At 42.7% G+C, this 17,609-nt stretch overlaps 1 protein-coding gene across 1 annotated transcript in view; it reads right to left on the bottom strand.

The window, feature by feature from the left end:
* Positions 1–1,045: 1,045 nt before the first annotated feature.
* Positions 1,046–17,609, bottom strand: part of LOC127956949 (bile acid-CoA:amino acid N-acyltransferase-like) — a 31,694-nt gene continuing 15,130 nt past the window's right edge. The window contains exons 9-10 of the mRNA XM_052555281.1: positions 1,426–1,567; positions 1,046–1,288 (exon numbers count right to left, since the gene is read on the bottom strand). Of these exons, the coding sequence (XP_052411241.1) occupies positions 1,185–1,288; positions 1,426–1,567 (246 nt within the window). The 3' untranslated portion in view covers positions 1,046–1,184. The remainder of the gene's footprint in view (positions 1,289–1,425; positions 1,568–17,609) is intronic.

The raw sequence follows: 17,609 nt of genomic DNA on the forward strand, positions 1-17,609 counted from the left end.
TGGCAATGATATTTTTCACTTAAATAAGAGAAATATTAAATATAACAAAAATAAGCATATTTTACGTCCTTCTTGACAAATTTGGGACTTGATTCAACAGTTCAGTGGATTAAAAAGGCCTGCTAAATTCCTCCCATAGAAAATAAATGCAAATATATATTATTTGTCCAATAAATCCAACACAAAGTAGATCAGAACACACATAAATGAAGGGGCGAGACTATACAATATCCTCAATGTGTCAAACACTCTATTTTTCTCTCTCTTTCTCTCTCTCTCTCTCACACACACACACACACACACACACACACACACACACACACACACACACACACACACACATACATACACACAAGCATGCACACCCACATAAAAAAAAAAAACAACAACAACATTGAAACCTACTTCCAACTATTGGCTATCGATATTTTTTATACTTCTTTATTTTTATACCATTATTATCCACCAGATATCACCAAAGTCACCAGTGTTTTTAAGTTTTGTCTGTCGTAACTTACTGGAATATTTATTTTATTTATTTTCTTTTTTTTACTTATGTAAAATAAATTTTAAATATAGCAAAAGTTGAGCATATTTTACATTAAAAATATGCTACATTTAATGGTAAAAATTTTATTTTAGTGAAGGTGGTGATTACTTTAAAAAAAAAAAAAAATGGGATCACACCTGAGAATTTGTCCATGAAGGACAGATTAAGGGCTGTTGTACAAAGGATGCTTGAGGGTTAAAGAAAACCCTGTTGTATAGATGAAAAACTTCAGAAACGTATTACAGTTCATCCTGGCATCATTTCAGATTTGAAGCACTGAAGACTGCTGTGTCTGGCAGATGTTTTCCATTCAATTAATCAATAATCTGTTTAAAGATAATCAAATTTGTTGTCAATTAGTTTAATTATTGGTTTTTAATGATTACTTATTATTTGGTGATAAGGACACAGTAGCATAAACATGGATACATGGGTGATTGTATCAACTTTCTTCTGTTCCTTCATCACTTGAAAGAAGTTACACTGAAACTAAACTCTGAAATAAAATCTTTAATGTATCTCTCAACAAAACTTTGAAATTAAACCTTTCTCCTGTCAACAGAACTTCCAGAATCCAAATGTCATCATTTAAAAATAAACCAGAGATTTAAATGGGATGACAATTAAAACGAAGTCAGGGTGCTGACAGGTGCTGCCACAGAAATGCTAATATCTTCTTCCATGCATCCTCTTGTGCATATGCGTGCGGTTTGGTTTGTCCACCCCACAGCATGACAACTGCAGCAACAATAACAACACACATTCACAAGTAAAATACACAATCCCACATAAAGTCTAAACCTAAAATTAGAACTGACATTGAGAGGTCTTATTAACAACAAGAAGAATTGTGAGAGTAGATCAAGCATTCATACTTCTCTCATTTGTCCACTGTAGTTTATAGTTAGTTGCACGGAAGTGAGGTGAGTACGGAGGTTCAATGAGATGCCCTGCACCAGGATACATTAGGATTTCCAACAAGTGCCGATTTCCTGCTTTCTTCATCATCTTCGCCATCTGGGTTTAAAAGTTCAATAGTCAATATCCAAATCATTGGTAAGAATGCATTTCATCCTTTCATTTTTTTATTATAGTTTTTAAGGGGTCATGAACTGAGAAACGAAAATTCCCTTGTTATTTTGACATATATAAAAGTGTGGATAAACCCTGCCCCTGCAGAAGATCACTGCCTGCTTCTACATCACTGCCTGTTTAGCCCCATCCACCGATTTGTGTATGTAGTGTATTAAATGAAAGAGGTGAACATGTAGATCTATTCAGAAATCAGAAGAAAAAGTTGGTTCAGAAGACAACAAGATACTCTGTACAGTGTCAAGCTATTTTTTATAAAGTTCCAGACCGCAATAGTGATAACTTGGTTCTGCAGATTTGTTTAAAAAAAAAAAAATGACATGGGATTTTTTGAAAGATTGAAACTGAAACTAAAATACGATGTTGTGCCGACTATATTGGATCCAACAGTAATTTTTTTTTGTCTGTTACTACAGATCATTTGATATTTACTGAGTATGTATGCATCCATCTGTCAAACATACACAAGTGTTAGCCAGTCATAGCAGTGGGCATTTACTTCATAGTCTACAATCTGCCACACCTATTCAAAATGAGTGCTCTGATGAAGGGGGTCAGGAAAGAAAATAGCCTATTACTTCTAAATGATGATGTTTTTATGTAAAATATTGATGGAATTATAAGTAGACCTCAGAAAATGGTACAAAATATTAAAAAGTCACTTCATGACCCCTTTATACAAACTTGTAAAACAAATAGTTCCTGTCCATGTTTATGACAATGTTATCAGAATGATCCTGATCCCCGTTCAAATTTATCTGTGAAAATGACTAAAAATGCTGTATCATGCATGTCAGGCTAGTAGTTGGCAGTCACTTTGTTAAGATACACTACATGCCAGCACACATATCTATAGACTGAAAACATAATACACATGCACAATGTCACTTATTTCTCAGTTTACACTTGAAAGTGAAGCTGCCGCGCTGCCATATTGGTAATCCCTAGTATGCATAAACGTTCTAATGAATTAATAGGAAATTGTATGATTTTAAGGAGAAAACATATCCTAACAAGTCAGCGTTTATAAATCTGAAGTATTTCTTTACACTATTACAATGCAAAGACCCTAGACAAAAAAAAAAAAGATTATTTTTTTAAGGTTGGGAATTTTCCCTACTTATTAAAAATGTCTCAGGTTACGAATGTAACCATGGTTCCCTGAGTAGGGAACGAGACACTGTATCTTCTAGGGGGTGCTATGGGGAACACCTCGTCGTGACCCATGTCTGAAGCATACATTGAAATAACACCAATGACATGGCCACTGACAGCCTCTGACGTTACTACCGCCGCAACTATAAACAGGCACCGAGAGAACATGTCAATCACTTATTGTCTGAAGCTTGCGTCCAAAGCATGGCAGGGAGCTAGAGGATAGAGTGTCTCATTTCCTACTCAGGTAACCATGGTTACTTTCGTAACCTGAGACGTTCCCTTTCAAGGGAACTTCGAACTGCATCCTCTAGGGGTCACTATGGGGAACAGTATACCCACACCACCATGCCGAGGGAAGTGGAAGCCAGAATCATGGCGATCACTAAGCACCAACTCTACCATTTCCAAGGAGTTGCCCCTGGGATGTTTAGACGACTGTTATGTGACAGTACCCCATTAAAGCCAAAGGCCTAAGCTATATACAAAACTTAATTGTTAGGGCCTCGGCCTGGGGTAGAGCTAAAGGCTTGGAATCAGGAAAGATTCCTAAATGGATACGGCTAAGAACCTAGCAGGTCTTGACTTTCATACAGGGGCTACCTCTTTCTTTTGCATAAGCTTGCTGAAGGAGCTCTCTCAACAGATCCCTAGTAGCAACACTCTGTTTAGATATCCAAGGATACATAGGTGGAGTGGTGCCCAAGATGAACAGGGCTTTTACAAACTCAAGAAAGGGCACGAAGCAACCCTCCCCATATAGGATTTTAGAAACAACAAAGAATACTAGTGTGCGAACTTACCACAGTGCAGATTTCAGAAAGTGCGCAAAGACTTCACGTACACACTTACCATAGCATGGATTTTCAAATATTGTTCTAAGAAGGGATTCTCATGGCACTCTGATAGAGCAGCTCATAGATGGTCCATCACAAAACAGTATGTTTATGAGTCATCAATTCGATCTGTGGAAATAATGCTGGTGCACTCTGGGAAAAAAAAAACTGAGAACTCAGTCTCATATGAGAGGAGAACTCTGAATTCAGAGTAGCACACTCATAGTCGACCCTTCTTGTAAAAGGGGAGTGCTGCTAAACTAACACAGGAATTGCCCAAATAGCCCCTCATGTTGAGGGAAGCGATGCTTGAAGTGTTTAAACAAATGCACTCTGGCTGAATGGAGCCCAAGGAACCAAGGTCAGATCATCTCAAAAAAAGGGAATGAGGCAGAGCGCGTAACCCTTACCGTACAGGATTTCAGAAAGTACGCAGAGTCTTTCATGCACACTTAATGGTGCCATGTATGCTTTGACATTCAAGCGAGATGTTTTTCTTGAAGGGGCTTAAATGGCAAGGAGGGAGATTAAGAGAGGATGTCTCTCCCGCAGAAAGAAAGTTCTTTCTACAGGGGGCATCCTCTCATAGTCACTTTTGCGTATCAACTCGATGTTGGCAAAACTCTAAAGAAGAAACCGATGGATGCGAGAAGAAAACGGCCTTTTTTCATTTCTTTTCAATCTCTGTATGCAGATCAGGCAGAAATGGAAGGCTCACCTGAGCTGGTGGGCTATGGTCAGAAAGATAATGCTTGTCAAGACAGCCTCATGGTGTCACCTTGTTAGCGCTCTTTAGTGGCAAGTCCAAATTTGCTGCGGCGCGATCCATAACCTCCAACAGCTCTACATACACAGGGCAGGAGGATTGTGAAGGCTCAGCCTCAGCTTCTTCACCATCCTCAAATATATCCTGCTTTCCCTTGGTAAAAACCCAGCAGAGCACGAACCTCAATATCAGAAAGTGTTAAAGATATAACACCATCCTCATGAGGCTCTCTCTCGTCCTCCGCCATTACGAGCGCGAAGGGGAAAGTCCATCTCTAAACAATTCAGACAGATCCACCTGAAATTCTCACGAGCTCATTCTCCTCCGTGCCTCGGCAGCGGCAGGTCCTGAACTGCGGGAAGCAGATGGCTGCCTTTTTTTTTTGGAAAGAGAGACGAACAAGAGCAGAGCTTTTTCACTGAAAAAACACTCACAATGCACAAAGATTGCCTCCTCAAAGACATTGCGTGCATGCTCTTCACCCAAACAAATGACGTAAAGATCGTGTGTGTCATCAAGTGTCAAATAACATGGATGCACACATTGTCTAAATGCTTGCTAGTAGTTGCCATGATAGACAGAGAAAGATTGCTCTTACCAGTTCTTTCAGATGCACGCTTCAAACAGAACAGGCAGTGAAGAGAGAGCGAAGAAGAGAATGACGTGTTCTCCCGGTGCCTGTTTAAAGTCGCAGGGTAGTGACGTCAGAGGCTGTCGCCGGCCAAGTCATTGAAATAACTGACTATATACAGTACAGATTTAAAGACATAAACCTTTATTTCCAAGATAGTGAGTTATGCTTTTCATTTCAAAATAAAGCAATATTAACATTGTAATATTAAATTGTATTATTCATTGTAATACATTAAAATAAATTTCTGATACTAATACGTTCATGTTTAATAGTTCCTGAATAATTATGTTTTTAAAGAAATAAGCTATATTTTGTCTTGGGTCAGTTACCTGTGTCGTCAGTGCGCAGCAGACACACTCACCTAAACAATTTAAATATATCGCTTATCCTGCCCCAAAAGACCGTAAACAAGACTGCATTGACTGAAACAGGTGAACTACTAGACTAATTTCGAATTTTGCGCATGTGCAATACAGAACGAGTCACTAAAATGAACTGTAACTCAGTGAATACTCAACGAAAAAAGTATGAGAAATATATCTAAGGAAAACTTGACGTACACTTTTAAACTAAACAAGTGCTACCAAAAAAAAAAATTCTGTGATAAAATAATCCATAGGAAAAAGATTTCCTTCTTACACGTCTCCTTTCATTATATCTATTGTGACCACGCCCATGTGCTGAATGCTGAAAACAAAGCATCGTTCGTGTTTTTTATTTATGTTTTTATTTCCTCAGAAAAAAATAATGAAGCAATTTATTCAACAGAGATCATAAACATGAGTAATGTTGTGTTCACACCTCATGCAAATAGAGCGTCAAATCTAGCGTCGTTTGCCGCTTGAACATTTTGAGATCATTCACTTCATTCACACGTGAAATTCGCTTCATTCGCGAGTGAAATTAACTTCACAACAGACGTGAATTTGCATCATGGGGGGGGGGGGGGGGACTTCTGCCAACTGAGTTATAGCTTTAAATGTAGCATTAAAAGTATTTTAGGGGAGAATGTAGTTGTTTTAAACTCAAATATGCAAATAAGCTCCATGTGATCAGCGGGAGCTCTGTGATTATGTATCCACTGAGAGCAGCCTTACCTCGGCTAGACCTTCTGACATTTGCCGCTGGCTGTGATGTGTCTTTAGTGGTTCAAGATAAAATATAATTTGTTTGGTGTTAAACGAAATGTTTCTTGTCTTTGGCCTTATTCTCCTCATTCGCGCCGCAAGCCCTCCAGACGCGCGTAAACGTGCCTTTGCATTGGGTTAAAGGCCATGTTGCAGGGCTAATTTTTCAACGATTTTGTGCAATTTGCTTGTTGGTATTAAACATTTAAACTGTTATCCATTGTATTTTATGTTGTTGGGTATCACAAAATGTAATATAATATGAAAAATTAGGTACTATCTTTCAGCGGTTTGCAACGATTTTCCTTTCCCCGACAATGCATTGCATTACGTCACGTTGGGGAGAGAATTTACCAAAGCCCGCCTTGAGAGCATTGAGAGTGACTAGAGAGACGAGTAGTAGATGAGAGTATTCAGATAAAGCAGATTATAGATAAATAGATAAATACATAGATCGATAGATAGATAGATATCGACCAAAAGCGACCAAAACGCACTCACTTCCCTACAGCACAAGCTTTTCAGTGCAGTTTCCATGGGACAGCACCGCCCACACAAGCACCTGCCAAACACAGCGACAGACATGTGGCTACGTTTGCAACAACATTTTCACCGGAGGAAGAGATAAACGCTTATAAAGGCCCATATAGCTAGCATAAAGGCCCATATTATACTACGACACCATGACAATGGTTACCGGTACTTATCTGAGCTAACGTCATGATCACTGCCACTAGATATAAAGAAAACGTTGATTTTCCATTCGGTGCTATTCAATGACAGTAATATATATATATATATATATATATATATATATATATATATATATATATATATATATATATATATATATATATATATTTATATGAAGAGTTCAGATGCAAAAGCCTCTAAGTGTCACGGTAGGAAATCCAGTGTTTCCCTCTGTGTCATGTTTTGTGTTTGTTTTTGTACTCACGTAGTCTCCATGTGCTCGTCTGGTTGATTGTTGTCACCTGTGTGTTGATTGTCTCGCTCCAGCTGATCCTCATCTCCACTCAGCTACATAAACTCACTCATCTCTCCGTCTGTTGTCAGATCCTCACTCATGTCTCCGCTCCCTAGCTGGATTACCGTCTCCCGTGTTCGTGTGCTGGATTGTGTTCGTGTTGTCGTCTTCGTGTCAGTGTTCCGGTCCGTTCCTGGTTTCATCCATTTGACCGTCTTCACCTTCACCATCGACTTCACCATCCAGCTCTTCTCACGCCACCGTAGACCTTCTTTCCCATTGCCAACATTCTGGACTCTGATTTCAATAAACTTCATCTGATTGCCTGCAATTGCTTCCTCCTCTTTTACTAGCCGTCACAGTAGGATCTGACCATCATGGAAGCAGCAGGCGATCGCTCCCCATCTCATCTGGAGGAGTTTCTGCAGAGAGCCGTTGGTCGTATGGATCGCCAAGACAAGGCGATAGATGAGATGGGTCGAGCTTTCCAAGCAATGGTGACGAAGGTGTCCGAGCTCGCTCTCCAGGCTCAACTACAACAACAACCGCCACCCGCTGCGCCTCCCGCGCCACCCACACCGCCGATCGTCTCCGGGGGGATTTCCCAGTCCGAACCACGCCTCCCCATCCCTGAGAAATATGCGGGTGAGCCTAGGTTTTGTCGATCATTTCTGTCTCATTGTTCTCTGCACTTCGCCCTGCAGCCCCGCACGTTTAAAACCGAGGAAATGAAGGTGGCATTCGTCTTGTCACTACTGACGGGGAGGGCTGCCCTCTGGGGGACGGCGGTGTGGGAGAACCAAGACAGCTGCTGTGCTTCGTTCCACGCCCTTTCGGAGGAGATGAGACGGGTCTTCGACCGCTCCGTCGCCGGGAGGGAGGCGGCTAGACTTCTCACGGACCTACGTCAGGAAAACAGGTCCGTATCCGACTATTCCATTGAGTTCCGCACCCTGGCGGCGGAGTGTAAGTGGAACGAAGAGGCGCAGTGGGATCACTTCCTGCATGGGTTGGCTGACCGCATCCAACAGGAGATCCGCGCCGTCGAGCTCCCCACTTCTCTCAATGGCCTGATCGACCTCACCATCAGAGTAGACAACCGACTCGACCAAGCCGCCAGACGGAGGGGGAGAACAGTTCTCGCGACCAGACCGGAGGCTCAGCGTCAGCGCTCAGAGGTTGCGGTCAGCCCACCTGGAGATCTTGAACCCATGCAGGTGGGGCGAGCTCGGCTCTCCTGGGAGGAGAGGATCAGGCGGAGATCCCTGGGACTTTGTTTATACTGCGGCAGCCAAGAACATCACCTCCAGCGCTGTCCGGTAAAAGACCAAGCCCGATAGTAAAACGGAGGCTACTATCGGGTGGGATCTCTGCCAGGAAGACCTCATCTACATCGACACTCCTTCCGGTGAGTCTACGGTGGTCCACCCACGCACTCGATCATCACACTTTGTTGGATTCTGGGGCCGAGGGTAGTTTCATGGACTTTAAGTTTGCTACTAAACTCAACATTCCTCTCACCTCCCTCAAACACCCCATTGCACCTTTTGCACTCAACGGACACAGACTGCCAGTCATCACACAGACCACTTTACCTGTTTCTCTCATCACATCTGGCAACCATACGGAGGAGATTTCATTTTACATCACAGACTCACCGCAATCTCCCATTGTTCTCGGTCACACCTGGCTCCAGAAACACAACCCCAGGATCGATTGGCGCCTCGGATCTGTGGTTAGCTGGAGCGAGGAGTGTTATTTGTCTTGTCTTTTGTCTGCTGGTGTTAATGTTTCTGAGTCTGTGTTTCAGGGGGAAGCAGTGGATTTGGCTAACGTGCCCGCGGAGTACCACGACCTGAAGGAGGTGTTCAGTAAGTCTCGTGCTGATTCTCTTCCTCCTCATCGTCCCTATGACTGTGCGATAGAGTTATTGCCAGGAACTTCTCCGCCTAAGGGCAAGTTATATTCTTTGTCTATTCCAGAGACGGCGGCCATGGAGAAATATATATCCAGTTCTCTAGCAACGGGGTTCATCCGCCCTTCTTCTTCTCCAGCGGGGGCGGGGTTCTTTTTTGTGGGAAAGAAGGACGGATCCTTGTGACCTTGCATTGACTACCGAGGGCTGAACAACATAACGGTAAAGAATACCTATCCTTTGCCGCTTATGTCTTCAGCTTTTGAGAGGTTGCAGGGAGCGTCCGTTTTCACTAAATTGGACTTACGTAATGCTTATCATTTGGTCCGCATCAGGGAGGGGGATGAGTGGAAGACTGCCTTTAACACCTTTAGAGGCCATTTTGAGTACTGCGTGATGCCTTTCGGGCTAACGAACTCGCCGGCAGTCTTCCAAGCACTCGTTAATGACGTGTTGCGAGACATGGTCGATCTGTTCATATATGTTTACCTGGATGACATATTGATTTTTTCTTCGTCTCTCCAGGAACACGTGCAACACGTACGACGAGTGCTTCTGCGGTTGCTAGAGAATGGATTGTTTGTCAAGGCGGAGAAATGCGTTTTTCATGCACAGTCTGTTTCTTTTCTAGGACACATTATTCGACTGAGGGTGTTCGCATGGATCCTGAGAAGGTTAAGGCTGTGGTAAATTGGCCATCCCCAGATTCTCGCAAGGCCCTGCAGAGATTTTTGGGGTTCGCCAATTTTTACCGGCGTTTCATTCGCAATTTCAGCCAACTAGCCGCTCCTCTGACCGCCTTGACCTCCCCTAGTTTGACGTTCAGATGGTCAAACGCAGCCGAGGCTGCATTTGCCAAACTGAAAAGCTGCTTTGTTACAGCTCCCATTCTCGTCACCCCTGATCGCTCACGTCAATTCATAGTGGAGGTCGACGCGTCAGAGGTGGGGGTAGGAGCAGTGTTGTCCCAACGCGCATCCTCAGACGGAAAGGTGCATTCTTGCGCGGATTATTCTCACCGTTTATCTCCTGCAGAAGTTAATTATGACATTGGCAATCGAAAGTTGTTGGCAGTCAAACTTGCACTGGAAGAATGGCGTCACTGGCTTGAAGGGTCGGGTGTACCTTTCATTGTATGGACGGACCATAAGAATCTCGAATACATTAGAACCGCCAAAAGACTTAACTCCAGGCAGGCTCGGTGGGCATTGTTTTTCGGTCGTTTCGATTTTACACTTTCTTACCGGCCGGGTTCCAAAAACATCAAACCCGATGCTTTATCCCGTCTTTTTGAGCGTTCCGATCATACTGCTACTCCCGAGCCCATTTTACCGGGGACCATCATTATCTCCGCGCTCAGATGGGAGGTCGAATCGAAGGTGTTGACTGCCTTAGAAGGGGTAACGCCCCCGGCTCGTTGCCCACCGAACCGATTGTTTGTGCCGGAGGGGTTATGGTCAGACGTTCTCCAGTGGGGTCATTGTTCCAGTGTTGCTTGTCACCCAGGGGTTAGTAGAACTAGGTTTCTAGTCAAGCAACGATTTTGGTGGCCTGGTATGGCTCGTGACGTCCACGACTTCGTCTTGGCTTGTTCAGTTTGCGCTATTGGTAAGACTTCCAATCGACCTCCAGATGGGTTACTCTTACCGCTGTCTGTCCCTTCGAGACCCTGGTCCCACATTTCGCTAGATTTCATTACCGCCCTCCCGCCCTCTAAGGGCAATACGGTGATTTTAACCATAGTGGACCGGTTCTCGAAGGCGACTCATTTTATTCCCTTGCCCAAATTACCATCAGCCAAGGAAACAGCGGTAGCTGTCATTGACCACGTCTTCCGTATACATGGCCTTCCGACAGACGTGGTTTCTGACAGGGGTCCCCAATTTGTGTCCAAATTTTGGCGAGAATTTTGTAAATTGTTAGGAGCGACTGTTAGTCTTTCTTCCGCGTTCCATCCCCAGAGCAATGGTCAAACCGAGCGAGCCAATCAGGATGTCGAAAGGGTTTTGCGATGTTTGGCTTCCAATAATCATTCGTCCTGGTGTCAGCAACTCTCAATTGTGGAGTACGCACACAATTCTTTACCAGTGTCATCTATGGGCATGTCTCCATTTAAGTGTAGTTTAGGGTACCAACCACCTAATTTTGTTAGTACGTAATCCGAGGTTTCGGTCCCCTCCGCACACGCACTAGTCCAGAGGTGTCACCGCACCTGGACCAGAGCTCGCAGAGCTCTGCTCCAGGCTAGGTCGCGCACCAAGGCTAAGGCCGATCGCCACCGGTCGAAGCCTCCCCGTTACGTCGTCGGTCAAAGAGTGTGGCTTTCAACCCAGAATATTCAGATACGTTCCGTTTCGAATAAGCTTGCTCCCAAATTTATTGGCCCGTTTTCTGTTACCAAAATCATTAATCCGGTAACAGTGCGTCTTAGCCTTCCTCCGGCGTACAGGAGGGTTCATCCCGTGTTCCATGTGTCCAAAATTAAACCGGTGATTTTCTCCCGTCTTAACCCGCCTGCCCCGGTCCCCCCCCTGCCTCGTATCGTTAATGGGGAAACCACATATTTGGTTAATCGTATTCTGGACTCTAGACGGAGGGGACGCGGATTTCAGTACTTGGTGGATTGGGAAGGTTACGGTCCGGAGGAGAGTAGGTGGGTTCCTGCTCGGGACATACTGGATCACCGCCTTATTGATGATTACAATCTACAGGTAAAGCAGGCTGGGAACGTCAGGTGACGTCCTAGGGGAGGGGGTACTGTCACGGTAGGAAATCCATTGTTTCCTCCGTGTCATGTTTTGTGTTTGTTTTTGTACTCACGTAGTCTCCATGTGCTCGTCTGGTTGATTGTTGTCACCTGTGTGTTGATTGTCTCGCTCCAGCTGATCCTCATCTCCACTCAGCTACATAAACTCACTCATCTCTCCGTCTGTTGTCAGATCCTCACTCATGTCTCCGCTCCCTAGCTGGATTACCGTCTCCCGTGTTTGTGTGCTGGATTGTGTTCGTGTTGTCGTCTTCGTGTCCGTGTTCCGGTCCGTTCCTGGTTTCATCCATTTGACCGTCTTCACCTTCACCATCGACTTCACCATCCAGCTCTTCTCACGCCACCGTAGACCTTCTTTCCCATTGCCAACATTCTGGACTCTGATTTCAATAAACTTCATCTGATTGCCTGCAATTGCTTCCTCCTCTTTTACTAGCCGTCACACTAAGTGCCTAAGTGCCATGTGTGTGTGTGTGTGTGTGTGTCGTTATTGTGCACTGCTGATGTAGACTAGCTCCATTGCTCATTGCTGCATTGCTAAATGATAGCAACTCTCTACACTCATTCTCCTCGGACCATGCATTTAATTGGCTTTGACGGCCATCAGTTCTTGGCAATTCCTCATTTGGCCTCTCACGTCTGGCAGGTTCGAAATTATACGGCTTTGGGCCATCATACATGTTGGCTCTTGCCACCTCTTCCTCATCCCAGTTTTTATCGCAATGTTACATTGTCCTAAAATCGTTTTTTCAACGTGTACCACTTGCATAAACACTGCGTCCGTAGGCTGTCATTGTTGTTTCGCGTGCTGTGTGACGGTCGGTACTTGGAGTCAGAGATGGGGACTCGAGTTTGAGACTCGGACTCCAGTGCGACTTAAGTCGCACAAACAGTGACTTCAGACTCGACTTGAGACTCGTCCTCGAAAGACTTCAGACTCGACTCGGACTCGAGCTCCGGGACTCGTGAACAATGTTAATTTTTAGTAAACGTCAGATGAGCTCGCTGTTAGAGTTGTGACGTTCGCGAACGAACCGATTCTTTTGAACGGCTCATAAACATGAATGATGGGAGCCGAGTCACGGCTGGAGGGGAGCCCTTCTTTCTGTTGCTCTTTTTTCCTATGCGTGTTTCAGAGCGCGTGTTTCACACAGATGCACACAAATGAGCTCCTCCGCGAGACAGAACAGTTATAGGGGGAAGGGGCGCACCCAGCGCAGGCCAACCCTTTATAACGTGATGATATTAGTTATTAGTTGTGCACGCATCCTTCACGTGAGTACTCCAGTGGAAAAAAACCTGCGTGCCTCTGTCATTGGGTAGGAGCGGAGCCATGACGTTTTGCACAGATATTCATCGCAGCCCACTTTGTTATTGTTCATTGACTTGAAGGGGCTGATGTCCTATTTGCAAAGTTTACAGTAGTAATAGTATGTAGACATTTCCATTTTATTTATTCTAATTTTATCTACTTTAAATATTTTTGGTTCTCTATCAAAATGTTCTTGTGTGATAACAATGTTCTTGTGTTGAAGTGTTTGTAGTAAAAGCTGTTTTGCACAGAAATTCTTTGCAGCCGGCTTTGTTTTTGATGTTTATTTGTGAATAGGTATTGTATGAATAACATAAGTCAGCGTAGCTTTGTTCATTCTTAAGCCAGACAAGAGGTGTGCAGCTATACAGCCAGGACAGACAGAAGGCCATTACTGAATCCATAAATGCAAAATATTAACTATTAAAAGATATTAACTTAAAAGTAAAGCATTCTTGGTGTTTTTGTCATGTTGCAATAGCCTGTTTACACTGATTATATACCAAAATCAAAGTTGATATTTTATGCTAATAAATGGAGTTGTCATAATAACATATTACATGCTTTGAATTCCTTATATATAGCTATGCAGTGTTCTAAGCAGCTTGGATGGGTCGCTGTACGTGATGCAACATTTATTATAACCAGAGACTTAATATAATAAATAGACTTGAGACTTGACTTGGACTCTAGCTCAGAGACTTGAGACTTGACTTGGACTCTAGCTCAGAGACTTGAGACTTGACTTGGACTCTTGCTCAGAGACTTGTGAGCATCTCTGCTTGGAGTACATCGATCTAGTACGAGTTTACGGATTGGAAGTCACGGATTTGACTGCCATCCCAGTGCACTTTCACGGGTTTAAGGTTGGAAAAACAGGGGTTTCCGGTTGCCTGGAACGCGACATCATACTAGGCTGAGGCTACCTTTCCTCCACTTCTCCCCAACGTGACGTCATCACCGTAGTGAAAAAAAAAACGTTAATCCCAAAAACTAAAAAAACTGGTCTTTAAGACCATTTTTGAGACATTTTAAAAATGATATACATGTCTTGAGTGACTTATGTACCCATTAATCGACAGTGGTGGTTAACCTGCAACATTCGCCCCAGATGCTGTATTCGTGTTTGGTGTGAACACAACATAAGTCTCTTTTTATTTATATACTTATGTACTAGTTTTCACATAACATGTAAACATTTTACTAGTTAGACTTTTCCCAAACTATTATTCCTAACTAAATGTATAATCAAGTGAAACATTATGAAGTTTCAATAATAACAGACACTATACCATTCAAAAGCTTGATTTAAATAATATAAATCTAACAAATAGATGTAAATTAACAAATGTAACAAACAATGCTGTTCTTTCAATTTATAAAAAACTTTTTTAACCCTTTGCTGCGTGTGTGTTTTGCCAGACTACGTAGCATTTATTTCTGTCTTGTCTTCTTCAGAGAAATTTACAGATTTCTAAATGTTTATGTAGCACTAAAATGTTTAACTGGTTAATTGTGCTGTGATATGTTGTTGTTCTATTTTAAAACAAGTTAAAATGAGCTTAGGATAATAATGTTTATGAGCAGATAATAGCGATACACTGCATTTTATTTATTTATTTTTTTTCCTTGAGGTGCCAGCTTCATTAAAATGCTGTAAATTGTTGTGGAGGGATAACTGGCAGATTTCAAATTGTTTGTGTTGGACTAATAACTTGATTGCATTGTTGAATTCTGAGGAAACAGGGTCACCCTGTCAGGGTGATTTCTACTTAAAATGAGCTGAGGACCAAATTGTTTCTTGATGTGCTGTCTGTGGTCTTCTGTTATTGCTCTATTAATTCAATACATGTCTATTGGGAATAAATGTTGTTAAATAAACAATCGTTTGAAAGTGGTTGCTTATTTATTCATTTTTGTGAAAATGGAGGATATTTCCTTCCCTCTCAATGTAGTGGGTCAATTTTACCAGATTATACAAATGCTGATGTGTTTTGTTTTCATAGCATCATATGTGCGTGAATGTCTTTGATAGGGGACATAGTAGTGCATTTGTAGTTCTATGAGCATTTAAATATTTGTAAATCAAAATACACCTGATGACAGTTAGAATTTGAAGTATTATTGAGTATATTTACTGTATATTACGGTAATATATTCAGTATATGACCATATTATGGTGATCCTGGGGTCGTGATTGATGGGGCCCTTGAATATTGTTGCCCAGGGTACAACAAAGTGTTAATCTGGCCCTGGGTAAATGGTGGTCATAAAGGGAAGGACATGGTCAGAAACAGTGCTCAGGTAGGCCGTGGCATTTAAACGATGTCCAACTGGCACTAAGGGGCCTAAAGTGTGCCAAGAAAACATCCCCCACACCATTACACCACCACCAGCCAGCCCAGTGGTAACAAGGCATGATGGATCCATGTTCTCATTCTGTTCACGCCAAATTCTGACTCTACCATCTGAATGTCTCAACAGAAATCGAGACTCATCAGACCTGGCAACATTTTTCCAGTCTTCAACTGTCCAATTTTGGTGAGCTCATGCAAATTGTAGCCTCTTTTTCCTATTTGTAGTGTAGATGAGTGGTACCCGGTGGGGTCTTCTGCTGTTGTAGCCCACCTGCCTCAAGGTTGTGTGTGTTGTGGCTTCACAAATGCTTTGCTGCATAGCTCAGTTGTAAAGTGAAAGTGAAAAAGTGAAAAGTGAAAAAGTGAAAAGTGAAAAAGTGAAAAAGTGAAAAGTGAAAGTGAAGTGACATTCAGCCAAGTATGGTGACCCATACTCAGAATTTGTGCTCTGCATTTAACCCATCCAGAATGCACACACACACACACACACACTGTGAGCACAAACCCAGAGCAGTGGGCAGCCATTTATGCTGCGGTTGGGGGTTCGATGCCTTGCTCAAGGACACCCAAGTCGTGGTATTGAAGGTGGAGAGAGAGCTGTTCGTGCACTACCCCCACCCACAATTCCATCCGGCCCGAGACTAGAACTCACAACCCTTCGATTGGGAGTCCAACCCTCTAACCATTAGGCCACGACTTCCTCATACCACGACTTCCCCATAACGAGTGGTTATTTCAGTCAAAGTTGCTTTTCTATCAGCTTGAATCAGTCGGCCCATTCTCCTCTGACCTCTAGCATCAACAAGGCATATTCGCCCACAGGACTGCCACATACTGGATGTTTTTCCCTTTTTACACCACTCTTTGTAAACCCTAGAAATGGTTTGCCCGTGAAAATAACTGAGCAGATTGTGAAATACAAGTAACTGAGCAGATTGTGAAATACTCAGACTGGCCTGTCTGGCAGCAACAACCATGCCACGCTCAAAATTGCTTAAATCACCTTTCTTTCCCATTCTGACATTCAGTTTGGAGTTCAGGAGATTGTCTTGACCAGGACCACACCCCTAAATGCATTAAAGCAACTGCCATGTGATTGGCTGATTAGATAATTGCATTAATGAGAGATTGAACAGGTGTACCTAATAATCCTTTAGGTGAGTGTAGATTGTTTACAAGTGTCAAAGGCTTCTATATCTGGTGAATCATTATCATTGAAAAGGGACTCTCTGCGCCATGTCACATCACGGTCACTTCAATCTGAAGGAGCTGCAAGAAGGTGTTCCTTTTTGTTTCCCAATTAATTCCTGTGCCCTAGGTTCAATAACTTTCCAACCTGGTTCCTTGTGTTTCCAACTCTGAAACTTTGTAAGCTCATCAGTCTTGCCCTTGAACTTGGAGTTTGCTTTGCCACAGAAAATGCACTGATTGGGAAACAAGAAGGAACACCTTCTTGCAGCTCCTTCAGATTGAACTGACCGTGATTTGACATGGCGTAGAGTCCCTTTTCAATGATAATGATTCACCAGATGTAGAAGCCTTTGACACTTGTAAACGATTTATTTTCCCTGTAAAGCTTTTATAGCAATATTGGTGATAGCCAATTGTATCCAAAGACAAGTCCTGTAATTTCAATGAAATCTGTTCACAAATATCCCTCATGTGGTATGGTGAACTGACGTCTTCACAGAGTCTCATATCTCATATCCCCCACCCAACTAAGCTACTAACACTGCTAGTCAAGAATACAGATTCGATTTCCGAAAGCCTGTGATTATAGTAAAAACTGTTGAAAAATCACTTTAAGTTATGACTACAAAGGTATATCTTAATTATAGTTTCAAATACTTACAGAAATTTTTCCAAAAGAGAGAGCAGTGGGAGATGGCGATCTGCAGGTACGAACCGACCACCAACTGCCAACTGCAAAGCCCCAAAATTAATTTTATTTATTTATTTATTAAAATTTAAGTTCATTTGCTTTGTTTTGTTTACTTCAAAAGTAAAACTATTTTAAATATCTTCAGGTTCAGGATAGGTGAAGTAAAAGGTTAAAATAAATCCTATTTCAGGCTGCTAAGTATAATAAAAACGCTTTCAAATGAACTTT

This window comes from Carassius gibelio, chromosome B4 (assembly GCF_023724105.1).
Source record: "Carassius gibelio isolate Cgi1373 ecotype wild population from Czech Republic chromosome B4, carGib1.2-hapl.c, whole genome shotgun sequence".
NCBI lineage: Eukaryota > Metazoa > Chordata > Actinopteri > Cypriniformes > Cyprinidae > Carassius > Carassius gibelio.